Below are 13122 nucleotides of genomic sequence, written 5' to 3'. Positions count from 1 at the left end.
CCCTGATCTCTTTGAGCATCAGTTTTTCACATTTGTAAAATGGGGTTGTTTTAGGGATGGAGGGCAATATTTGTATGTTTAAAGGGGCTAATGCAATGTCTGACCCAAAGTAAGCACTCAGAAAAACAGTGGCTGCTCTCATTAGTCCTTTCTCATGACAAAAATAGTCACTATTAGCTGACTGCTGGCAGAGTGATGCTGCCGAATGGAATAGCTCTTTAGCTCAGGAAGATGTGTTCCTGTTGAAACAGGCCCAGACAGATTTCTATAACACGGTAAATAATAACATTATGGGCTTTAAACTGCAGTCTCATTTTTATGAGTGATTGTTGCCCATCTTTTTTTCAAGTCTTCTTTTTGGCCTCCTCTGCTAATCATTCTACCCTCCTTCCTTGCAGACAGTCTGCTTTTCAAACAGTCCAAAATAATTTCTCAGTTACAAGCAATGTGAACCTTCACTGGTAACTAGCTTTAAAAGGGAATTCAGCTGCCAACAGTGTCATTTTAATAACCAATAACGTATAGGCATCAGGTTGGAGAGGGCAGTTACTCGGAAAAGGTGGTTTGAAATAAGATATATTCTGTTAAAAAAAAAAGTATTGATTTTTGTATTTATTTAGAATCGCCAGCCACTTATGAATCAGATCAGCAATGTTTCAAATGTGAACTTGACTCTGAGGCCTGGAGTACCAACACAGGTAATGGAGCAGATGCCTGGCAGCTGGCAGCTTTCATGTTCTATTTCGATTCACATCCATTCAACTTCCCTTGTCGTTTCTTCCTCCTTGATGTCTTGAATAAAGTAACTTAGTACTCATAAGATCTGATAAACACCCCGGATCTGTAACATCACCCAGTTATCTGTCCTCTCTGTCACTTTTGTAGTTCCCTTCGAAACACTGGCATTTTTATTGCCAGGTATATTGTTTGGACCCATGCACAGCCTTGTACTTCTTACTGACAGCAAGTGCTGTGATGCTCCGGCTCCCCAACCTCTCTCCTCCCATGCCGTCCTGGCCTCTTTATATGTTTCTGTCAACCTCTCTCCTTACTTGCCCCCTTTCTTCCTACGTCTGTTAGCCTTTGCTGAGGTGCTCCGAGACACTTTTGGACACAGTGATTTGGTTCCTTTTTAGACTTGAATATCCCTTGAATGAGACCCTAAACTGCCATCCTCAAGGTTTGTATCACAGAGTCTTCATAGACAAGACTGCTGTTATTTTGAGGTCCTCGTAGGTAGCTGTTATTCCCAAGTTAATTGATAGTAACATTGAACTTAACCATGTAAGTCATGGCAAGGTTTCAGAATAATCATTTTATCATTTCTGTACAACTTAGAACCTCATACTTTCAACCACCAGTTGTTCAACTCTGTAGATGTTCTTCCCCTATAATTTCATTTTCCAAATAATTTCACGTGACAGTACTCTTTGTTATTCTATTTATAATATACAGTTTGTTTTTAAATCTGTCTACCCCCAATGTTTTCCTCCATGTATTGCCCCCAATTTTAGGGACCTATTAACGCACAGATGCTGGCCCAGAGACAGAGGGAAATCCTGAACCAGCATCTTCGACAGAGACAAATGCATCAGCAACAGCAAGTTCAGCAGCGAACTTTGATGATGAGAGGACAAGGATTGAATATGACACCAAGCATGGTGGCTTCTGGTGGTATACCAGCAACTATGAGCAATCCCCGGATTCCCCAGGCAAATGCTCAGCAGTTTCCATTTCCTCCAAACTACGGTACTGAACTTACATCCCTACCACCTTTCACCAGTCCTTTCTTCCAGTGTCCCCCATCCTGGGTCAGAGCTCCTCTCCCACAGCTGTTTGCATAGCTCCCAAATGAATCTGGCTAACCAGAGAGTGATAGGAAACCTGGGAGGACAGTTGGGGCCTGTCGGGAGTCCCCAACTTGACACAGTACCTTCCAATCTCTCAGCTCAGGTACCACCTTTTCTCTGGGTATAAGTCTTAAGAATGATGGAAGTAAGTGTCTGTGTGTGTAGTGTATCTATCTACTGTGTATGTGAGTGTGAAGATATGAAGATAGATGTTTATGTCAATGTCTATAAACACAGGCACAAATATATGTATTTATATTTGAGAGCCTCTGAGTCTGACTCAAGCAATCAATAAATATATACAAAATACTGAAAGACACATGAATGTAAAAATTAAATGAAGACTTTAAAGATTATATCAAATCCTTAATGACTAGATAATTCTTGAAAAATACTACATATAAACTACAATGGAAGGCCTCTGAGTTTTCTTAATATAGATTTGTTACTTAATGTCAGTCTTAAGAGATGAGATACCAAGTATGTAATGTCATAAACATTAATATTTATGTGCCTGTCATGTTCAATTAATAACTGTATTGATAAAAGTGCTTACATTAATATTCAAAATGACTTTCTCTACCCCTTGTCAGAGTGTCTATAAATAACTATCATGTCTTTGTGTTGTCTAAATTCAAGTCTCCTGTGTATTTAAAAAACAAAGATTTTCTTTTTGATTATGGCTAATTTAAATATTAATTAATACACATGTTTCCAAATTTCCTCCTAGGCAAAAATGTGCTTGACTTGATTTAATTTATCCCTGATATTTTCTAAAAAGTTGTCTTCTTTGTTTCCAAACTCCTTTCCTTTATTTCCTTTTGATGATTTGGGAAAGTCTGATAAAATTTCTTTCTTTTTTATGTAAATAAACTAATCAAGAAGCTTAGGTTGAATTTTTTTTCTTACTCTCGCTAAACTTGGATAACTCTAAAGTGCCACAGTTCCCTTTACAAAGACAAAACAAACTAATCGTTAGTGCACCTTTAGTTTTTAAATGTATCTGTCTTATCATAGAATGACCTAAGTTGATTCAATGAAAAGTTACTCAAATGTCTTGACTTTACATATAGCTTAACTGCTTAACTTTAATGATTTACAACAATCTAATTGTTATTATATATTGCAGCTTTTCATCTTAAAAAGTTAAGGAGAAATATACATATTTGACCCATTCTTGATATGGGGAAGGATATGGGGAAATGAATAGTAATTTCTCTCTCTGACTCAGGCCATTGGTGGTTATATGGTTCCCAGCCCCCCATCCCACCCCACTATAGAGAATAAAAGTATGGAGATATTTTTCTTTCTGTCTTGTATCCCAGCTTGGAGTCTTTTTAAAAATGTCTGTCATTAGCCAGCACACGATCAGGTATTTGAAAGTAATTATCTACACATATTTAATTTGAAATGTTCTCTTCACTCCCTCCCTCCTCCCGACGCCTGCCCTGGGTATCTACAATAAAACTAACAATCTCCTTTGGGTATTTGTTTTATTTTTAAGGAATGAGTCAGCAACCTGATCCAGGCTTCACTGGGGCTACAACTCCCCAGAGCCCTCTGATGTCGCCCAGGATGGCGCACACCCAGAGTCCCATGATCCAGCAGTCTCAGGCGAACCCAGCCTATCAGGCCTCCTCAGACATGAACGGATGGGCGCAAGGAAACATGGGCGGAAACAGGTAACACGGCGTCGCTTGCTCTTCGAAAGGAATATAGACCACCTTTTCTGTATTTTTCTTAACTTCATTGCTCAAGCAAGCAATATCAAGTTATCAAGCCAGTTAACTTTTCCTAGGGCAGAAGTCACCAGAATTTACAACTTAGTGGCCGTTTTGGTCCTTAATAATATCAGTCATAGAATACCTCTAAAAAGGTACTGCCCGCCAATTTATGATGGAAGCTGGTATGGAAGACAGCAACCTAGAAAACATCCAGTTTTAGACATGTGATAAAAAGCAACAAAAAGCATGTCTGATGCAGGCCTGAAAGTGGGAAATATACTTCTAGATCTTCATGTGATATTTTGAAAAAGGGAAGAGCTTGGTTGTCTCTACAGGTTCATGGAGCATTCCCTACTGTGTCAGGACTCACCAGTCTCACCGTCCACTGTCTGTCCCACCCCGAGTTCACTCAGCATAAGCTCCTTCATCCTAAAGTAAATGCCTGAGAAACAAGTACTCAGAAATGCCACCTTTGTTTGTCATCGGGCTCTAATATTTTAAATCTTTGTATTATTTTGATTATTTTATAGCATGTTTTCACAACAGTCCCCACCACACTTTGGGCAGCAAGCAAACACCAGCATGTACAATAACAACATGAGCATCAACGTATCCATGGCTACCAATGCAAGTGGCCTGAACAACATGAACCAGATGACAGGGCAGATCAGCATGACCTCAGTGACCTCTGTGCCTACATCAGGGTTGTCCTCCATGGGTCCTGAGCAGGTGAGCCCTCAGGGAAGGAAGAGCAGCTTGGTTTCTTCTGATTATAACTTTCTTTTTGTGCATTAAATGTATCTTTCCTTGTACTTAACATCTGCTGACAACCCCACATTTATTTGAAGAGTATTCTTTTACCTGTGTTGTGAGATTAACCGAAAACTTGTTGATGAAATAACCATAAATGGATTCCTGACTGCACAAGGAATTTTTGAGTTATAACAGATAACAGAAAACTTGACTCAAGTTTTTAAAATATTTAACTTTCTTGTCATTTAAATTTGTCACTTATTTGAGGAATTTAGCAATATCTAAAGCTAATCTCTAAAAGTGGTATGGTGAGTATGCTTTCTAATAGCTTCATTTAGAGTTTATATTTTAAGAACTGATTATTTTTCTAAATGTAAAACTAGATGAAAAGCAAAGACCAAATTTACCTGTCACCAATTACCTTTAAATGATACTTCACTAGTGCAGGGAAACTGAAGCAGATAATCCTGTTATCCTAGGATCACTAAAATTATTCTTATTAATCTTTGGAGTATAGATGCCATGATTTTTTGTGTGTGTCATTTGTTTTTTTTTTTTTTGTAGTAATTCTGTTTTTTGGTGAATAAGATTGAAATGATTCTGCCATTCCTAAGTATATACCAGCTTCATTAGGGTGGCAAACACACCCAAAGCTTTTGAGACACTAGGTAGCCAGCCTGGGATTCAAAATCTGTGGTAGGCTTATCCAGAGGTAAAGATATAGATTAATAATTTGTATTGTATTTACAGAAGATTTTGTTTTTCAAAAGGCACATAATGCTTTGCATTCTACTGTCCTCAACAGTACATGTAAAGTAAAAATGTGGCAAGGACCCTGACTTTCACTTCACATACGGAGAAATTGAGGCCTGGAAAGGTTAAATGACTTAATCAGTAAATCACTGGCAGCAATGTAAATTTCAGTCAGAACATGATTGGGAAAATGAGGAGATGCTGAAAGTTTGATTGGGTATATTTAAAGTTTGATCAGGTCTGATGTTGGTAAACCATAATTTTTTGCATGAAAATTTTACTTAGTTTTACAGTGCTTCAGTGTTTAATTCTATAAAATGATGATCAGTAAAAATGTGAAGTGGTAGAAGAAATTAAAGTTCTTTGCAATTTAATAAATCACTGTGTATATATGTATGTGTGTATATATATGCAATAACTTGTAACTTCTACAGTTGAATTGATGGCTAAATGCTTATTTGAATAAGTCAGTTAAACAGACGAAAATTGGAGAAATATAGTCTTTTATCTTTTCAGTGGAGAAAATGTAGAGTTGATATTCGATTGCCTACAAAAAGTGAGCCACTAGTGATTCCTATTTTGTTGCTGGGTTGGTGTAGTCTAGCATGGGTCCTTGTCCAACCCAGTCAGAAGTAAATTGGTACATCTTTAATAATCCACATTGGTTTGAAACTTTTGCATGGATTAAAATCTTTTCAATATCAGAATTAATTTAAAAGCATAAGTGCAGTGAATGTCTTCTTACAAAATGATTCCTTTATTAACATTTGTACATTTATTTTGTAATTTGTAAAAGAAATGTACAAACGCTAATGAATAGTTCACTTGGTCAGATTAAATTTTAAAAATCCAGCACCATTTTGGATAGTCACACTTACTCTTGATAATTAGTTACTTGCCTAAGTAGCAAAGATAACAGGAGCCCCTCAGGTGACTCCAGAGTCCCACATGTGAGTCATTGCTGTAGTTTGAACCAAAGAGTGAACACATTATGGCATGTTCCCAATATTATCCTCTCTGTTGAATTTGATTTCTATTTATAAAAATGCATATGCAATTTAAGTTTAAAGACAGCTAGTTTAAGTGTTTATTTTCATGTTGTCTCCATTCACCCCTAGAATATAAATACGGAAGAATATTTTTATGTAGTCCTTTCTCCCCCTAGTTATACTACTAAAAACAAAGAAGAGGCCACACTAATGCAGAGTGTTCATAAGAGGGAAAACTGCGTGTTATGGGAGGTATGTGGGAACTCTGTATTTTGTGCCTGATTTTTCTCTAAACCTACAACTTTTCTAATAAAAATAAAAACAACAACAAAGACGAGGAAGATCGGTGGTCGGTTATTGCCCTGTGCACCTTAGACATCCACTGTCATCTCTTGTTCCATCAGGTTAATGACCCTGCTCTGAGGGGAGGCAACCTTTTCCCAAACCAGCTGCCAGGAATGGATATGATTAAGCAGGAGGGAGACTCATCACGGGTAAGAAACAGCAAAGAAATATGTGAATGTGGTAGTAAAGTGAGCCATGAATATTTTATAGACCAAAATTGGCATAGATACATTGTCAAACAGTAGTTTAAAGATAGTTGTAAAGCTTGGGATTTTTCAAATATCATCTCTTTTCATCTGGCATACGGTGGTTTTGTGTGAACAATACTTTCTTTAAGCTCATTTTAACTCATGGTAGCATATGAATTAAGAACACTAATTTTGCCCTAGAGTGACATTCTTAGTTATATTTTGGCCCTATTTTTGTAGTGAACACCCTATGGGTGTAGTAAAGAACTAGTCATCTTAGGGCAAACTTTGATTTACTTTTGCTTTTTCTGAATCATGATGTTAGATTTTAAGGAGGAGGAAGAAGAACTACCTTCTAATTGCTCTCTCTCTTACTCTTTCTAAGTGTTTTCTATCTTTTTTAGATAACAGTCTTGTGTATTATTTGCTCATTACTTAAATACTTTTTCTAAGGAAAATGATGTTACAGTGTTCAACCAAATCTTGAAACAATAGAATAATTAGTGCTTAGAACCCAACTGAGTAGTGTGCCCAACAGCAGATTTTATTACAGAGAAGGCTCTGTGAGCAGTTTGAGCCAGAGCCAGGTAAGTAGGACTCTGTGGCCCTTGTATGGTAAGGGATATAACTGTTAGCAATAGATAGCTCTTTTTTTAAAAATTTTCTCTGCCTCTTGGATGGTTTGTTAATATTACCATTCAAGCCTAGAAAGTAGTGTAAATTTAATCCAGATTTTAACAACATATTATGTTAGTTTTCTTTTTTTTAATCTTCATTTTATTGAGATATATTCACATACCATGCAGTCATACAAAACAAATCATACATTCAATTGTTCACAGTACCATTACATAGTTGTACATTCATCACCTAAATCAATCCCTGACACCTTCATTAGCACACACACAAAAGTAACAAGAATAATAATTGAAGTGAAAAAGAGCAATTAAAGTAAAAAAGAACACTGGGTACCTTTATCTGTTTGTTTGTTTGTTTGTTTCCTTCCCCTGTTTTTCTACTCATCCATCCATAAACTAGACAAAGGGGAGTGTGGTCCTTATGGCTTTCCCAATCCCATTGTCACCCCTCATAAGCTACATTTTTATACAATTGTCTTTGAGATTCATGGGTTCTGGGTTGTAGTTTTGTAGTTTCAGGTATCTACCACCAGCTACCCCAATTCTTTAGAACCTAAAAAGGGTTGTCTAAATTGTGCGTAAGAGTGCCCACCAGAGTGACCTCTCGGCTCCTTTTGGAATCTCTCTGCCACTGAAGCTTATTTCATTTCCTTTCACATCCCCCTTTTGGTCAAGAAGATGTTCTCCATCCCACGATGCCGGGTCTACATTCCTCCCCGGGAGTCATATTCCACATTGCCAGGGAGATTCACTCCCCTGGGTGTCTGATCCCACGTAGAGGGGAGGACAGTGATTTCACCTTTCAAGTTGGCTTAGGTAAAGAGAGAGGGCCACATCTGAGCAAGAAAGAGGCATTCGGGAGGAGGCTCTTAGACACAATTATAGGGAGGCCTATCCTCTCCTTTGCAGCAACAGTCTTCCCAAGGGTAAATCCTGTGGTAGAGAGCTCAGCCCATCAAACCACCAGTCCCCTATGTCTGTGGTCATGTTAGCAACCATCGAGGTGGGGTAGGCATTGCAATACCCCTGCATTCTCCACAGGCTCCTCAAGGGGGCTCTACATACTTTTTTCCTTGTTTTTTTTTTAAATCAACTGTATGAAAAAAAATAAATAAATAATAATAATTTAAAACAAAACATGCAATAAAAGAACATTTCAAAGAGACCATAAGAAGGGAGTAAGAAAAAGACAACTAACCTAAGATAACTACTTTACTTCCAACATGTTCCTACTCTACCCCAAGAAAGTTACCTAATATAGCAACACTTCTGTGAACTTGTTCCTACTATACCCATCAGAAATTAACAGACCATAGTCATTCCTGGGTATTCCCAGAACGTTAAATTTATCCATGATAGCTTATCTGTTCTTCTTGGATTATTGTTCCCCCTTCCTTAATTGCTCTCTATCACTAGTTACCCTGAATTCTACATTATAAACCATTTGTTTTACATTTTTCAAAGTTCACATTAGTGGTAGCATATAATATTTCTCTTTTTGTGCCTGGCTTATTTCGCTCAGCATTATGTCTTCAGGGTTCATCCATGTTGTCATATGTTTCACGAGATCGTTCCTTCTTACTACTGTGTAGTATTCCATCGTGTGTATATACCACATTTTATTTATCCACTCATCTGTTGAAGGACATTTGGGTTGTTTCCATCTCTTGGCAATTGTGAATAACGCTGCTATGAACATTGGCGTGCAGATATCTTGTTCGTGTCACTGCTTTCCGATCTTCCAGGTATATACCAAGAAGTGCAATCGCTGGATCGAACGGTAACTCTGCATCTAGTTTTCTAACGAACTGCCAGACTGACTTCCAGAGTGGCTGAACCATTATACAGTCCCACCAACAATGAATAAGAGTTCCAATTTCTCCACATCCCCTCCAACATTTGTAGTTTCCTGTTTGTTTAATGGCAGCCATTCTAATCGGTGTGAGATGGTATCTCATTGTGGTCTTAATTTGCATCTCTCTAATAGCTAGTGAAGCTGAACATTTTTTCATGTGTTTCTTGGCCATTTGTATTTCCTCTTCAGAGAACTGTCTTTACATATCTTTTGCCCATTTTATAATTGGGCTGTCTGTACTATTGTCATTGAGTTGTAGGATTTCTTTATATATGCAAGATATCAGTCTTTTGTCAGATACAAGGTTTCCAAAAATTTTTTCCCATTGAGTTGGCTGCCTCTTTACCTTTTTGAGAAATTCCTTTGAGTTACAGAAACTTCTAAGTTTGAGGAGTTCCCATTTATCTGTTTTTTCTTTCGTTGCTTGTGCTTTGGGTGTAAAGTCCAGGAAGTGTCCGCCTAATACAAAGTCTTGAAGATGTTTTCCTATATTATCTTCTAGGAGTTTTATGGTACTTTCTTTTATATTGAGATCTTTGGTCTATTTTGAGTTAATTTTTGTGAGGGTGTGAGGTAGGGGTCCTCTTTCATTCTTTTGGATATGGATATCCAACTCTCCCAGCTCCATTTGTCAAAAAGACCATTATGACCCAGTTCAGTGACTTTGGGGGCCTTATCAAAGTTCAGTCGTCCATAGATCTGAGGGTCTATCTCCGAGTTCTTAATTCGATTCCATTGATCTATATATCTATCTTTGTGCCAGTACCATGCTGTTTTGACAACTCTGGCTTTATAATAAGCTTCAAAGTCAGGGAGTGTAAGCCCTCCCACTTCATTTTTCTTTTTTAGAGTGTCTTTAGCAATTTGAGGCATCTTCCCTTTCCAAATAAATTTGATAACTAGCTTTTCCAAGTCTGCAAAGTAGGTTGTTGGAATTTTGATTGGGATTGCATTGAATCTGTAGATGAGTTTGGGTAGAATTGACATCTTAATGACATTTAGCCTTCCTATCCATGAACATGGAATATTTTCCATCTTTTAAGTCCCCTTCTATTTCTTTTAGTAGAGTTATGTAGTTTTCTTTCTATAGGTCTTTTACATCTTTGGTTAAGTTTATTCCTAGGTACTTGATTTTTTTGGTTGCTATTGAAAACGGTATCTTTTTCTTGAGTGTCTCTTCAGTTTGTTCATTTCTAGCATATAGAAACATTACTGACTTATGTGCATTAATCTCGTATCCCGCTACTTTGCTAAATTTGTTTATTAGCTCTAGTAGCTGTATCGTCGATTTCTCAGGGTTTTCCAGATATAAGATCATATCATCTGCAAACAGTGACAGTTTTACTTCTTCTTTTCCAATTTGGATGCCTTTTATTTCTTTGTCTTGCCGGATTGCCCTGGCTAGCACTTCCAGCACAATGTTGAATAACAGTGGTGATAGCGGGCATCCTTGTCTTGTTCCTGATCTTAGAGGGAAGGCTTTCAGTCTCTCACCATTGAGTACTATGCTGGCTGTGGGTTTTTCATATATATGCTCTTTATCATATTGAGGAAGTTTCCTTCAATTCCTACCTTTTGAAGTGTTTTTATCAAAAACGGATGTTGGATTTTGTCAAATGCTTTTTCAGCATCTATTGAGATGATCATTTGATTTTTCCCTTTCCAATTTTTAATGTGTTGTAATACATTGATTGATGTTCTTATGTTGAACCATCCTTGCATCCCTGGAATGAACCCCACTTGGTCATGGTGTATGATTTTTTTAATGTGTCTTTGGATTCGATTTGCAAGTATTTTGTTGAGGATTTTTGCATCTATATTCATTAGGGAGATTGGCCGGTAGTTTTCCTTTTTTGTAGCATCTTTGCCTGGTTTTGGTATTAGATTGATGTTAGCTTCATAAAATGAGTTAGGTAGTGTTCCATTTTCTTCAATGTTATGAAAGAGTTTAAGTAAGATTGGTGTCAGTTCTTTCTGGGAAGTTTGGTAGAATTCCCCTGTGAAGGCATCTGGCCCTGGGCATTTATTTGTGGGAAGATTTTTGATGACTGATTGGATCTCTTTGTTTGTGATGGGTTGGTTGAGGTCTTCTGTTTCTTCTCTGGTCAGTCTACGTTGTTCATATGTTTCCAGGAAATTGTCCATTTCCTCTACATTATCCAGTTTGTTGCCATACAGTTGTTCATAGTATCCTCTTATAATTTTTTTAATTTCTTCGGGATCTACAGTTATGTCACCTTTTTCATTCATTATTTTGTTTATATGGGTCTTCTCTCTTTTTGATTTTGTTAGTCTAGCTAGGGGCTTGTCAATCTTGTTGATCTTCTCAAAGAACCAACTTTTGGTGATATTTATCCTCTCTATTGTTTTTTTGTTCTCTATGTCATTTATTTCGGCTTTAATCCTTGTTATTTCTTTTCTTGTACTTGGTTTAGGATTGGTTTGCTGTTCATTTTCTAGCTTCTTCAGTTAATCCATTAGATCTTTGATTTGGGCTCTTTCTTCCTTTTTAATATATGTGTTTAGTGCTATAAATTTTCCCCTCAGTACTGCTTTTGCTGCATCCCATAGGTTTTGGTATGTTGTGTTCTCATTTTCATTCATCTCTATATATTTAGTAATTTCTCTTGCTATTTCTTCTTTAACCCACTGATTTTTTTAGGAGTGTGTTGTTTAACCTCCAGGTATTTGTGAATTTTCTAAGTCTCTCATGGTTATTCACTTCTAATTGTATTCCATTGTGGTCAGAGAATGTGCTTTGAATAATTTCAATCTTTTTAAATTTATTGGGCCTTGTTTTATGTCCCAGCATATGATCTATTCTGGAGAAACTTCCGTGAGCACTAGAGAAGTATGTGTATCCTGGTGATTTGGAATGTAATGTTCTGTATATGTCTGTTAAATCTAATTCATTTATCAGATTGTTTAGGTTTTCAGTTTCCTTATTGGTCCTCTGTCTGGTTGATCTATCTATAGGAGAGAGTGATGTGTTGAAGTCTCCCACAATTATTGTGGAAACATCAATTGCTTCCTTTAGTTTTGCCTGTTTCCCTCATGTATTTTGTGGCACCTTGATGGGGTGCATAGACATTTATGATTGTTATTTCTTCTTGTTGAATTGCCCCTTTTATTAGTATGTAGTGGCCTTCTTTGTCTCTCAGAACATCCCTGCATTTAAAGTCTATTTTATCTGAGATTAATTTGCTACACCTGCTTTCTTTAGGCTATAGCTGGCATGAAATATTTTTTTCCATCCTTTCACTTTCAATTTCTTTGTGTCCCTGTGTCTAAGATGAGTCTCTTGTATGCAACATATTGATGGTTCATTTTTTTTAATCCATTCTGCGAATCTATATCTTTTAATTGGGGAGTTTAATCCATTTACATTCAACGTTATAACCATGAAGGCATTTCTTGAATCAACCATCTTATCCTTTGGTTTATGTTTGTCATATATATTTTTCCCCTCCCTCTATTAATATCCTTTAATGTACCCATACCGAATGTCTTTAGTACTGAACCTTTCTCCAAGTCTCTCTGTCCTTTCTTTGTTTCTCTGTCTGTAGGGCTCCTTTTAGTATCTCCAGTAGGGCAGGTCTCTTGTTAGCAAATTCTCTCAGCATTTGTTTGCCTGTGAAAAATTTAAGCTCTCCCTCAAATTTGAAGGAGAGCTTTGCTGGATAAAGTGTTCTTGGTTGGAAATTTTCCTCACTCAGAATTTTAAATATGTCGCGCCTCTGCCTTCTCGCCTCCATGGTGGCCACTGAATAGTCACTACTTAGTCTTATGTTGTTTCCTCTGTATGTGGTGAATTGCTTTTCTCTTCCTGCTTTCAGAACTTGCTCCTTCTCTTCCGTGTTTGACAGTGTGATCAGAATATGTCTCGGAGTGGGTTTATTTGGATTTATTCTATTTGGAGTTCGCTGAGCATTTGTGATTTGTGTATTTATGTTGTTTAGAAGATTTGGGAAGTTTTCCCCGACAATTTCTTTGAATACTCTTCCTAGACCTTTACCCTTTTCTTCCC

At 37.1% G+C, this 13122-nt stretch overlaps 1 protein-coding gene across 9 annotated transcripts in view; it reads left to right on the top strand.

The window, feature by feature from the left end:
* NCOA2 (nuclear receptor coactivator 2) overlaps positions 1-13122 on the top strand; it is a 330475-nt gene that overhangs the window by 306897 nt on the left and 10456 nt on the right. For all 9 annotated transcript variants that reach the window (XM_037802517.1, XM_037802514.1, XM_037802516.1 and 6 more), the window contains 5 exons: positions 621-698; positions 1515-1749; positions 3355-3532; positions 4105-4303; positions 6474-6563. In XM_037802517.1, coding sequence (XP_037658445.1) covers positions 621-698; positions 1515-1749; positions 3355-3532; positions 4105-4303; positions 6474-6563 — 780 coding nt within the window. The remainder of the gene's footprint in view (positions 1-620; positions 699-1514; positions 1750-3354; positions 3533-4104; positions 4304-6473; positions 6564-13122) is intronic.

The sequence above is a fragment of the Choloepus didactylus genome, chromosome 14, assembly GCF_015220235.1.
Source record: "Choloepus didactylus isolate mChoDid1 chromosome 14, mChoDid1.pri, whole genome shotgun sequence".
NCBI classification, from domain to species: domain Eukaryota; kingdom Metazoa; phylum Chordata; class Mammalia; order Pilosa; family Megalonychidae; genus Choloepus; species Choloepus didactylus.
This window is presented reverse-complemented; position numbering and strand designations above follow the sequence as displayed.